General features: G+C 52.2%; 1 protein-coding gene across 1 annotated transcript in view; it reads left to right on the top strand.

Annotated features, from left to right (window-relative positions):
* GABRR2 (gamma-aminobutyric acid type A receptor subunit rho2) overlaps nt 1-13,189 on the top strand; it is a 39,684-nt gene that overhangs the window by 6,619 nt on the left and 19,876 nt on the right. Inside the window, exon 2 of the mRNA XM_008687544.2 lies at nt 902-1,008. Within this exon, the coding sequence (XP_008685766.1) occupies nt 902-1,008 (107 nt within the window). The remainder of the gene's footprint in view (nt 1-901; nt 1,009-13,189) is intronic.

The raw sequence follows: 13,189 nt of genomic DNA, 5'->3' as shown, positions 1-13,189 counted from the left end.
TCTTCATCTACTACAGTCCTTAAATATCCTACACATAACAAAATTTACAGTAACACTGACTTCCGATAAGGTTGTTCAGTTTCTTCAGTCAAGAATTAGATCTCACATCTTGTCAGACACAAATCCTTCCTCCCTCTCTCCCTTTCCTTCTCCCTCCTCTCTTCTTTCTGTTTAGTGATAATTATGTCAGTAGAATATTGCTTTAGAGTATTTTGGATTTTACTGCTTTCGGATTATGTATGGTTTTGGTGAGGAACAAAAAATAAAAAAGATCTNNNGAGTGTGGATGAGAGAGACTAGAGAATGACCCCTTTGTCATCTGGGTTAAGGAAAGAGAGTGGACCCGGGTCTGCAGCCCGAGGCTGGCTCCGGCCTCCACCACCCGCCTGAGTCACCAGAGCAACTCTGTCCCCAGCGGGGCCTTGATCCCCATGGCCTGTGCCTTGCCTGCTCTCGGGGCTGAGGTTCTGCTCCAGGGTGGGCTGTGCAGACACGTGCCAGCCGGACTGACGGAAGGAGCACTGGGTCTGGCGAGGATAAAACCAGCATGTTTAAACTTCGCCATATTTGTGTCAGAATTTTATTGATTACAAAACCAATATTATAGTAACATAAGAGAAACATTTAAAAAAAAAATGTATCATCCTCCACCATTCAACCCAAATGCTGTCATCCAATCATAACTTACCTTAGGAAGGCCCTAGAAGGGTGTCGTCCTCAGGACCTGCCCGTGAGGACCTGGAGGGGACAGGGTGGGAGTGTGTGTGTGTGTGTGTGTGTGTGTGTGTGTGTAGCCTTCAGGGGTGGAGAAATGGTATCTAACAGGTAGATCCTGCAAGGAGTCACCCCCACAAATGCCTTTGTGGGCCACTGAAAAAATGTCTCTTGCTTGTCTTTGCAGTCACCTGTGTAAGAAGAACCTTGACGTGACCAAAATCCGCAAGGGAAAACCTCAGCCCCTTCTCAGAGTGGAGGACCACGACTTCTCCATGAGGCCCGCCTTTGGAGGTAGGACCGGCGTGGGGCCTGCTCCCCGGGGCTGCCTGCTGCCGCTCTGTCCTGTTCTCGCAGGCCCAGCCCTCCCTTGGGGCCCTGATTTTCCCACTCACAGTCGGATAAGCCCACTTCGGCTTCCAGAGTCCCACATTTTCCCAAGGAGAGCAGAGCTGCAGGGAAGGGAGCAGAGAAGGGTGCCGACGGAAGTCCTGCTGCCGGCCAAGCTGTTTGCATCCCGAGAGGACCTGCCTGCCGCTGCAAAGTCTCTGTTCCTACAATATGAGCCAGCCTGGAGAGTCTGGACACCACATGGCTCCCCTGCTCAGCCACCCTGATTAGCTGGGAATTTGGGGTTTTGAAGGCCACCTGCCCTTCAGTGCAGCAACAATTTAACGCTTTACAAGTCCCCTCCCAAGGGGGCGTTGCTGCTTTGGGGTCAGGGAGGGGTGTGGCGAGGCTGGTGGCGGTCCCTTCCAGGAACTGGAGAAACGCCACGGGCGGGCCAGGAAAGGAGCTGGCCATCTGTTCTGACCAGGCTGGGAGTGGGGTGAGAAGAGCAGAATGTGTGAGATGTGGGGCCAACGCTCCCCCGCCTTGTGCCCCGACCTGGGCCAGCTGGCTTCCCTTTCCCTTTCTCATCCTTTCCAGATCTTCTCTTAGGTGCCTGGGGCAGTAGGGGTGGTCTGCAGTCAAGTCGCAGACCTTCTCTGAGCCTCTGTTTGCTGGGTAGTAAAATGGGGATAGTAATCCCTACACTGTCATCGCCTGGGGGAGGGGGTTGTCAGGATTAAAGGAGATAATGTGTGTAAAGCCCTTGACACGTAGGGGTTCAAGGTCCCCTTAGAAAACCCAACTGTCAGGCCCTCCTCTGTGTGACTATTAAGGGATTAGACCTTCATTTATCCCAGAGGCCTTTGCATTTTAAAAAGCCTCCCACTCAATCCCTGAGCTCTGACACCTGCTGAGCAGAAGGATAAAAGGAGGAGGCAGATTCTGGCCCCGTGGCCCTTCTTCCTGCCCAGGAATGCCCCTCACCGTGGGCTCAGGGGGGGAGGCCGCAGTTTCTCCGGTGGTGTTGGTTCCCCCCCCGGGGGGAGGGCTCGCCATAGAAATGCTGACAGGGAATTTTAGGAAAACAGTTTTCCTGAATAAGCGTCTCTAAAATAGCTGTATCTGCTCCAGGAGGTCTGAGACGTCCCTGTCAGCAGGAGGCTTTCTCGTAGTGTCAGTTGTAGAGGGTCCGCTGAGCGGCTAGAACAGTAGTACTCAGTACTATTAATGACAGCTAACACTCTCATAGTGATTTTTCTGTGCCGGGCACCATTCTAAGCAAGGTATGTACCTACAGGATCTCATTTTAGTCGTCACAGCTGCTCCATGAGGTAGAGAGTATTATTTTCCCCAGATGGGGAAACTGAGGCCCAGAGAGGGGAAGTGACTGGCTCAGGTCACATTCCTGCTGAGGTTAGACCCTTCCTCCTGGCTGAGGCTCTTTCTTTTCCCTTCCACCTGTATGTCCCTCATGCAGGGCTGACAGACCCATCAGGTGCAGTAGGCATAGCGTCAAATGCTCACAATGATACTTAGAAGCCTCTGAAAATATTTTAATTTATTTTAAAACCAGAAGAAAAAAATGCAATGTTAGGTAGAAGAAAATGTTTGAAGACATATAATTATATATTCGCCTCATACCAATACAGTTATAAAATATGCTTTTTAACATTTTTTATGGCGGAAGGAGCCCATGAAAGCAAAAGTGCCCAGGGCCCTCTAAAGTCCTAACATGGCCCTGCCTCAGTGCACAGTTTTGGGGGGCAGGTGTGTGTGTATGGGTGCGGGTAGTATCCTGAAGAACTTGTAGTAACTTTCCACTGGAGGCTGTTGCTGCTGGCAGGAGCCTGAGCAGTCACATGGTCAATACCCTCAGTTTACCTGGGGTAAAGAAGAAGAGCTTGGGGTCCGGGAGCTTAGGAGGTGGCTACAGAACCTCCAGGAGCAGAACTTTGGTTTCATCTGGGATATAAGCTGCAGAAATGAAAGCCTCCTAAAAACTTCCCCTCCTCAAGGAGAAAGCCAGGAAGCCAGGAGCTGGCTCTCAGGAATGGCAGGGTAATTGTTGCCCTGTTCCCGGAAAACCTGGCTCGGAGCACAGTCATCCCACAGGCTGCAGCCCCAGTCCGGGTGCTCCTCCCTCCAGCCACATTCGAATAGCAAATCGGACTTCCTGTGCCCTGACCCTTGCCACCGCTGGGCCCGCCAAAGGGGCCCCTCAGAGTGAAGGGTCAGGACAGTCCCCTGCTCCTGCCCAAGTGAGCGTCTGAGGCCGGGAAGGCCCTGCCCTTGGGGGAAGCTGCAGGGGAAGGAGGTGTCACCACTGCCTCTATGATGAGTCCTGAGGCTCCCACACGTCAGATCTCAGTTCCCAAAGCACAGGGTGGGGGCCGTTTCGCCCTCTTTCCACCCCCCACCCACAGGGCATTTGGTCCTCGGGCACCTTGTATCCTATGCAGGGCTTTCCTGGGTGTCCAGACACCACTTGGCTGCAGGGGCGGAAAGGGAGCACATAGCGAGGTGCCAGGGCTCCACACTCCCACCCGCCCCGAGACAAGACGGCTTGTGATTCAGGAGGTCCAGGCCAAGCAGCTGGGATGGGGTCATCCCAGGAGTGTGGGGTACCTGGAGATGGTTTAGAGCCAAGAAGCCTTCCCTGCAGGTGCTTCTGAGGGTCCCATTCCACCCAGCACCTCATCCTTGGGTGGGGGACACGGCCCGGTGGCCGACAGGTCTCTGAGGGAGGAGGCTGGCGGACAGCACCTAGGTGACTCTGGACAGGTAACAGAAGGCACTCCTTCCTTGTGGGCAGCCCTGTGCCAGGCCCCCGGGAGAAGCAGAGCCTGGGCCCATCCTGACCCCCTCCTCCCCTTCGCACCCACGCACACTAAGCATGCCATTTGAACAAAGATGTCTGCTGCTAGTTGTGGGGGATGCCTTATTCCTGTCTTCTCTATTTCATTTCCTTAAGAGGGGCTTCCTTGTGGATTGATGTTGAAAAGTAGTTGATAGAGAAGAATTTATCTAAGGTTAGATACCCCATGGGTGACCTTTTCAACCTGGAAAGAGAAAGGATTAAAAATCTAGCAGCTTCCTAATACTCCCAGGGATCAGTTGAAACGAAAATACCTTGCCTAAGCTCCCAGCTGCCTGATTCAGTATGTGTCCTGGTTAGAGAAAGCTCCAGAGGCCTGGGAGGTCTCCTCCATGTGTCAGGAGATAGGTTGCAATTCTGGTTTTTCTTTCTTTCTTTTTTTTAAATTTAAATGTAGTTTTTTAAAAATTGTGGTAAACTATAGAGAACATAAAATTTACCATTTTAACCATTTTTAAGGGTACAGGTCAGCGGCACTTTTCCTCAACCACCACCACCATCCATCTCCAAAATTTTTTCATCTTCCCAAACTGAAACTCGGTACCCATTAAACACTTAACTCCCATTCTCTCCTTTTTCCCCAGCCCCTGGCAACCACCATTCTACTTTCTGTCTCTATGAATTTGGCTACTCTAGGGACCTCAAATAAGTGGACTCATACAGCTTTTGACTGATTTTTGTGACTGGTTTATTTCATTTCGTATAATGTCCTCAGGGCTCACCCACGTTGTAGCATATATCAGAATGTGCTTTCTTTTTAGAGCCAGATAATATTCCACTGGATGTAGAGATCACATGTTGTTTACCCGTTCATCTGTTAGCAGAGGTTGGCTTGTTTCCATCTTTCGGACGTTGTGAGTGGTGCTGCCATGAACGCAGGTGTACGGAGAGCGGTCTGGGACCCTGCTTTTCATTCTCTGCGGTAGCTGCGAAGCGGAACTGCTTGGGTCATATGGTAGTTCTGTTTACTTTTTTGAGGACCCTCCACATTTTCTTCTATAGCAGCTGTGCAGTCTACATTCACACCTGCACAATGCTGATTTCTAATTCAAATTGCATACAGGGGAGGCCCAGGAGGGATGGAGGGTCATCGTGGATTCTTTGAGTTATATCCGAGGAGTTTGTCAGGCTGGTCAGGAAGAATGGTGGCAACAAAGTCGGTTCGGTTCTCCAACCAAAACCACTTCTATTCATAAGACAGATACGTAGTTTTTGAGCCGCGGGGTGCCCGACTGGCCCAGCGGGTAGAGCGTACGGCATCCAACTCTTGATCTCAGGGTCTGAGTTCAAGCCTCATGTTGGGTGTGGAGCCTGTTTTTAAAAAGCCCCATACTTTTTGAGCTGTTGTTATGTGTCAGCAGGGTCTGTGGTATCTGGGGACCCAGTGGTGAGCAAGAGAGCCATAGTCCTTGGAGTTTGTACGCTCTAGTGAGGAAGACCAGTGTTGCCGAGATCCTCCGTCAGGATGTCAGATTGTGCGGGGAAGGAAAGTGCGGGAGCTGTAGGGCGCACACCGCACAGTCTGGTCATGGGCACCAGGCAGCTGCTGCCCCAAGGAGCCAGGGAGGAAGAACACCGAGGAGCCACCCTTGCCTGGGAAGCAAGTGCTATTGGAGTCCTTTACAGTCAGTGACTTTGCCTGAAAAGCTAGATCGTTCTCAAGAAGCGAACCGTGTACTGGGGACTAGAGAAGCGATGAAGCAATGTAGGATGTCGCTACTGATGGAGTGAGGGGACTGAGGGAATGGTCGGTTCTGTTCAGAGAGCACCAGAGAGGCCTTCACTCAGGAGGCGATGCTTGCAGTGAATCTGGAAAATGCTCAGTGGGTGAGCCCAGTGGGAGGAAAAAGGACAAGCCTGGGAGAAAGGTGTTCTGGAATAAAGATGAAGTGTGTCAGTGGACTATGAGCAGCTCTGCGTGGCTGGACTATATCTAGGGTGTATGTGTGTGCGTGTGCATGTGCGTGTGCGTGTGAGGCGGGGCACAGAGGCCGCGCAGGGCAGCTCTGGGAGGACGTGTGTTTTAGGCAGCTCACTGCGGGCCTGTGGGAGGATGGCTGGAGCAGTTATCATGGATACTGGCCACTGGCTGGCCACTTCTGGCCCAGAACAGAGCCCATGAGAGATTAAGCTAAGGCCGCAGAGAGAATGGAGGGGTCTGAGGGATGCTAAAAAGGGAGACGGCCTCTGACGCCGTCAGGGAACCGGGGACACCTAAGCGTCAGCCCTGGGGGAACCATTCACTGAGATGCAGCATTAGGGACAGGCAGTTGGGAGAAGACGGAGTAACCGCCCCGGAAGAGAGGGACGGCTCAGAGGGGTTGCGGAGAGAGTTTAATGTGCTGGGAGCATGGAGCCATTACCAAGCTGAGGCCTGAAGGGTAAGAGGAGGCAGCCGTTACCTGATCTGGAAAAGATCTAGAGCTGTGGCCTCTGGGAGAGGGCTGCAGCCTGTAGACCTTCAGGGAGTCACCCGGGAAAGAAGCAGTTCGCCTCATTCCCCTCCCGCCTTCTGATGCCCACGGGCACTTTCACTGGCCGTACCCAGCCAGAAGGCAGGAGGCAGGGACCCGCCGTGGTCAGCAGCAGCCTTAGGCGCGGGCAACGGGGCCCTGCTCCGGCCCTGCTCTGGCCACATGCCTGCCTCAGGCTGTGTCCTGTGGGGCCAAGAGGCGGTGCCCACGCGGGGTCTCCCTCCTGGCCACATCGGAGCGCAGGAACTGGGACTCACTCGTCCGCACTACCCTGAGCCCGTTTCCAGGACTTGCACAGGCCTCTTCCCTAGGCAAGCCCCCAGGGGGACTGCGTCATCCATGTGGACACCCCTCTTTCTGAGGGGTGGCCGAGGCATAGCTGGTGGAAGGGGGTGGGATGGAGCTTAGATACGTGGATGGGGGTGTCACATGCGTGCACAAGAGGCTCTTCTGCACGTGGGGTGCTGCTGAGGGGGTAGGAAAGAAAGGTGGCTCAGGGGCTGGGGCCCCTCTCCCTGTCCTGGCATGTGCCAGCCTGGAGCTCTGGGGAGTCTAAGCGTTCTGAAGTGGGACTTGGCCTTTGGGGTCATTGTGAAGGTGTATTTGTCGAAGAGGTAGGATAGGCAATGTGTTATATTTCTCATGTTGCAGGACCCTAGCTGGATTTATAAGCCTCAGATATTGAAGCGTGCGGTGTATGGGTCTCTGGTTGCGCTCTTGCCTGTGGGTGGGCCTGCAAATGCTGTTGCTGTCCATAGAGGTCTTTCCCCAGCACCGGGCAGGAGAGCAGGCCTGGAGGGGCAAACCCACAGGTCAGCGTTGGGTGGGTTGAGATTGAGTGACTCAGACAGACCCGGGGACTGAACCCAGCCTGTGATGGGGGGCAGGTTGGGGCACTGGTTGGGCCAATAGCACCTTCCCCACATTAGCTTCTAGAACACAGGAGACACCCTTCCAGCGCTAAATTCATGCAGCAAAGGACTGAATTCAGGAGAGAAGGAAGGCAGCATTGCCTCATGTGATTAACTCATGTGATAACTGCAAACCCCAATGCTTCCAGCTTTCACTTAGTGAACCTTACGATCTTCTGTCCGCTTGTTCTCGGGTGACTCAATCTGGAAGGTGTGGAGCCCTTGCTGAATTTGCCCTCCTCCCCTTCCCAGTCAACCAGCTTGAATCAATTCATCCATCAAATGGTCACTCAGATCTGCCCCTTCCTTCCCCGGCCTCGCCCCCTTACACCACATGTTCTCAACATGGTCTTTCCGGGGTGAAAAAGACACCTTACAGTGGTTTATGGCCCTCCAAAGTTCAGTCCTCCCTGACCAAGTCTTTCTTCTTAGTATTTCATTTAATTTAAATTAATCAATAACCTTAAATTCCATTAGAATTTTCTCTTTAGGGGCAATAAAGATAAGAAGCTCATAAGCACTGCCTATAGGAATTCTCCCCCTCCATTGCCAGGTTCACCTTCTGGAAACCTTGGTTCCCTGTACTGTTTCCTCACAAACTGCAGGCTTCTCATCTTCTTCAAGAGTAAATGCAGCCCCTCTTCTCCCTGTTGGCTCCAGAGGACTCCACAGTCCAGCCCAGCTCACTCCTGTCTCCTCCTACCCCTAATTGTGACTCTTCCCCCCAGAATGCTCTCAGTCCCTGCGCAACCATGCTTGTTTCTGCCTATGAGCATCTATCTGTCCACGTCACCCCTGCCCCATGCTGTCCTGCTGTCCTGCTTCATCCAACAGCCTGTCCATGTCTAGAACCCTGTTTCATTCCTTTCCTCTAGCGTGAGGCATCTCTCAGCTATTTCGAATGCTAGGACTTTCTGCTTTGCTTTTTTTTTTTTTTTTTTTAAAGATTTTATTTATTTGAGAGAGAGAGTGAGAGAGAGAGAGAGCACACAAGCACAGGGAACAGCAGAGGGAGTGGGAGAAGCAGGCTCTCCGCTGAGCAGGGAGCCTGATGTGGGGCTCCATCCCAGGACCGAGGTGCCCCAGGACTTTCTGCTTTGAAATAATGCAGACTCATTCCTTCACTCACAAGACCGTCCCTCCACTTCAGACACCAAATGCAAGTAGTGGGTTCCCAAGTCACCTGCCCATGTCTGACTTGGCTACAAAAACAGGAGTTCCTACAACCCCTTCTGCAGGTTCAGTAACGTGCTCTTATGGCCCACAGAGCTCAGGGAAGTACTCGACTTGCTATTCCTGATTTATTATAAAGCGTGTTATAAAGGACACAGATGGGCAGCCAGAGGAAGAGGTCCACAGGGCGAGAACTGAAGGGTCCTGAGCGCAGGCGCACTGTGTCGTGGCACTGGGGTCTGCCACCTTCCCAGCATGGGGGTGTGCTTGCTCACCTGGTGGCTCACCGAACTGTGCCGTCGAGGGTTTTATAGAAGTTCCGTTACAGAAGCATCACTGATGGTCACCTTGGCCATCGGTGATCATCTCAACCTCCAGTACCCCCTCCCGGAGGCTGGGCAGTGGGGCTGCAGCTGGAAGTTCCAGCCCTCTACTCACATAGTAGGTCCCCCTGGTACGCAGTCCCTATCTGGAAGCTACCTCCTCATTAGCATAAACTCAGAGAAGTTTGGTGGGAGTCTGTTGTGAATATAAAAGATACTCTTCTACCTCTATCCCTCAGGAAATTACAAAGGTGTTTAGAGCTCTGTGCCAGGGACCAGGGAAAAAAACCAAATCTATATTTCTTATCATATCTCAATACAATTGCTGTGTCACTGTGCAAGGTTACTGCCTAGTTACTTCTCTGGTGGACTGTCTCTAACGTGATGCCTTCCTAAGGCAGTTTCTAAGGTAATTCTGAGGCTTTTCACCTGGGATGATACTTTAGAACCACTCCCATGTAAGACACCCTCTGTGGGCCCCAGGGCTCTCCACGTGCTTGACTCTGCGGCCTCCTCCCTAGCAGGGATTCAACCCTGGACTTCTAAGCTGCAGGAGTCTGGCCACCAAGGCCTCAATGGCTACTCCTCTGCCCCAGTGAGGCCCGTGGAGCCAGCTTAAGGCAAGGTCATGGCTCTCTTTGAAGCCGTGGCCTCCTGTTGGGTGCTTCTTGGACTTCCCTGGTTCGGCTTCCCCGTTCCCACATGGAGTGGTCTTGCGCTCCACTGTTACATTTGAGGTTGGGAAGCTGAAGCTAGGGAGAGAGTTGGCTTCTGGGGCTCCTGCAGACTTTTCCTCCCAGGAGCTATCGCCCTTGGAAGAGACCCCCTCTGATCCTTCCTCAGTGTTCTTGGCGCTTCCCTTCTGGAGCAGAAACCCTAACTTGCCTCCCATGCTATGCTCCTACTCACTCCTTCCCCTGAAATTAATCTTTCCTTTCTGGTCTCTCCCCCACACAGCCCCTCCCCTGCAATCCCCTTGGGGCAACCTCACTCCATCCCTCACTTGACCCCACCTGAGAGTCCAGGTGAGCAACAAGGTCACTGCGTTCCAAAAGGACAGGATGCTGGACCCCAACAAGTCTGTTTGGGGATGTTACATTTAAGAAATTGTTAGATATCCAGTGGAGACCTCTTCTAATCTTTGACAACAATCAGGTCTTGGAGTTTGGGGTCAGGAGATGGGGCTCAGGGGGTGAGGAGAGTCAGCATGGGCTTTCAGGAGAGGGGTGGTTGTGGAAGGGGCTGCACGTCTGCAAGGAAGAGCTTTGTCGCAGAGACCACAGGGGACGGTTTCAGCAAGGAGGCCTGGGCCCCAGGAAGACTCCTCGACTCAGCGAGGGCCAGGAGGGGAGGACAGGAAGGAGGTGGAGACAGCTGGTGGAGATCGGTAGCGGAGGACCTTGACAGCGAGAGGAAAGGGGCCGTTAGGGCATGGGAATTGTAAAATCTCACTTCGGAAGCCTCATTAGAGGTAAGCCGTCGGGTTCTCACACTTGCGTGTGGATCGGCGTCACCACGGTGCTCCGGAAAACCCAGACTCCCAGACCCCCCCAGAGCCTGTGGCTCGGGAGCCCTGGGGTAGGAGGGGCTCCAGAATCGCGCTGCTGGTGAGGCCGTTGCCGCTCGCGGAGGTAGAGCCCCAACCTAGTCCAGCCTAGACCCTAAAGTCCTAACACCGAAAATCCTGCTTTAACAAAAGATCATAGACTGGGCAGCTTAAACAACAGAAGTTTATTTCTCACCGTTCTGGAGGCTGGGAGTCTGAGATCAGGGCGCCATCGATGCGGTTTCTGATGAGAGTCCGTGTCCTGGTTTGCAGACCGCCGCCTTCTCGCTGCGCCGTCGCGGGGCTAAGGGAGAGAGGAGCAAGCTCTCTTGTCTCTTCTTACAAGTCCTGTTTGTGGACGTTCTACCCTCATGAACTACTCCCTTTCCGAAGGCCCCAACCTCCTAACACCATCACAGGGGAACTAGGCTTCAACATATGAATCTGGGGGGCGGGGGAGTCACATTCAGTCCACAGCACCACCTCCTTCCTTGGGGTCTCTGCCCACCCAGCATCTGCGTGGGCCCTTGTGACCCCTCTCGGTGATGAAGATGTGACGGGTTTCCCCACGACAGTGAGGCATAGTCAGTGGAGAAGGGCGAGGCTGCTCACAGGCAAACTCTTTTTCCCAAAGGGCAGGGGATCGAGGCTGCTGCCTCGGTGAATCGGCGGTGGAAAGGGTACCTTGTACTTACCGAGGTGTCCCACCAACACGTTCTTCCCTGCTGACACCGCGGCAGCTGCCCCGATTCCAGACGCTCCCCCGTCCACCTAGGACACTCTCTCTCGCCTCTAAAAAAATAGTTTCTCGAGGTGAGCACTGTGTTAGTGTTCCGTAGGTCTTAAACAAATCACCACAAATTTAGAGACTTGAACCAATACAGATCTTATGCTTCTGTTGTTCAGAAGTCCGAAATGGGTCTCACTGGGCTCAACTCACGGTGTCGGCGGGGTTGTGCTCCTTTCTGGAGCTTCCAGAAAGAATCTGTTTTCTTGCGATTTGCTTTCTGGCTTCTAGAGGCTGCCGAGATTCCTTGGCCGCTGGCTTTTTTCCTGTCTTTAAAGTGAAGCAGCAGCTGGGTAAGTTCTTCAAACATTGCATCACTCCGAACTCTGTTTCTTTCTTCCACATTTAAGGACCCTCGTGATTACAATGGGTCCACCTGGATAATCAAGGCTGCTTTTCCTATTTTAAGGTCAGCTGATCAGCATCCTTAGTTCTATCTGCTGCCATAATTCCCCTTTGCCTTGTGGTGCCTAACACATTCACAGGTTCTGCGGATTAGGATGTGAGCATCTTTGGGGGGGCATTATTCTGCCTACCACAAACGTATATAAATCTCGTATATAGTTCAAATTTTTACATGTGTAACTATTTATCCTTGGAAACACTATCCAGATCAAGATATAAAACACTTCCAGCTCCTCAAACGGCTCCCTCACATCCCCTCCCAGATGGTGTCTCCCAAGGGCAACCATTATGCTGACCTCTGTCACCATGAATTAGTTTTGCTCATTCTTGAGCTCCATATCAATGGAATCAAACAGCATATGACACCCTGTGAGGTAAACTTGTCCCTCCTTGGAACAGTACAACGGAGAGTTTTTTCATCATTTGAGTGCCAGTCTGTCTTTCCGAGGGAACCCAAGAACTTTGTGGATGTGGTCAGGGAGGGAGGCTGATGGCTCACTGCCTTGGCATAGCATGGGAGAAGGGGTGTGTGTGTGTGTGTGCGTGTTTGCTGACTTAGTGAGTTGATGCAGAATGCTGAAGTGACCAGCAGACCAGCACCGGCTTCAGCTCTGGACACAGAGCCCACTGGGTGGGAGGGTTTTGCTACTGGAGACAAAAGGCGGGGCCCCGGATTTGCCAAAAGACCCGCGGAGTCTGTTGCATCTCAGTGGACACCAGGCCAGGGCTCGGTCCAGGCCACGTACTTCACGGCAGAGGCCAGCCAGTGTGGATGCCAGGGCCCTTTCCTCCTCTGTGCTGCAGGGTCACCTGAGGTGAGAGGAAATCTGAAACACTTTAAAAACCGGACTAGACTGAGCTGCTATTAATTGATAACTGAAAAATTCTCACACTCTGAGGCATGATCTTTTGCAAGAAAGATCAAAGAAGCTGCTTTTTCTCCCCCATCTGAGAAGTGTGGGTTAATTGTCCACCTCACTGCCCTGCACCCCCAGACACTGTTCATACAGCCTGAAATGCCTTTCTTCCCCTCACTACCTGCTAGAAGTCACCACTGCTTCAAAGCCCAGTCCAAACACTGTCCCTATGGTGATACTTTCTCCAGTGCCCACTGTCAGAATTAATCAAAAGTTGTCTCTTTTGTGAAATTCTCCACAGTGCCCTTGGTTAGAATTAATTGAGCTTTCGTCCTGTAGTATCTCCTAGATGCTTCTATTACCACTTTTGTGATGTGTCCTGAAACAGAAATCGTTGTCCCCCTTCGTGGATTTTTGTCACCTGGAGAAAGCAGCTGTGTCTTCTTGATCTCCCTTCTCCCAGCTGCACCCCCAGGGCACGGTGTAATGGATATGGGCAATGCAGGTGTGAGTGAATGACCCAGGCAGTCGGCGAAGGTGTGGTGACACGAGGAAGCTCTGCGTAACGGCAGGTCTTGTTCGGAGTGAGCTGAGATGCCGATCTATGGAAGATTGTGACATCTAAAACATCGAAGTTAGAAGAGTAATGAAGAGTCATTATTAAGGTCTTGTTTTTTGTTTCAATTAACATTACTACAAGTCTGAGAAAAGTTCATTATAAAAAGAGGCTTTGGAAAGACTTTGAAAAGATACTGCCAGATGACAGAAGACACGAACAGATATTTCCACAG

Source organism: Ursus maritimus, unplaced genomic scaffold (genome assembly GCF_017311325.1).
Source record: "Ursus maritimus isolate PB19 unplaced genomic scaffold, ASM1731132v1 scaffold_13, whole genome shotgun sequence".
NCBI classification, from domain to species: domain Eukaryota; kingdom Metazoa; phylum Chordata; class Mammalia; order Carnivora; family Ursidae; genus Ursus; species Ursus maritimus.
The sequence above is the reverse complement of the archived record's forward strand: the minus strand, read 5'-3'. Positions and strand labels throughout refer to the sequence as shown.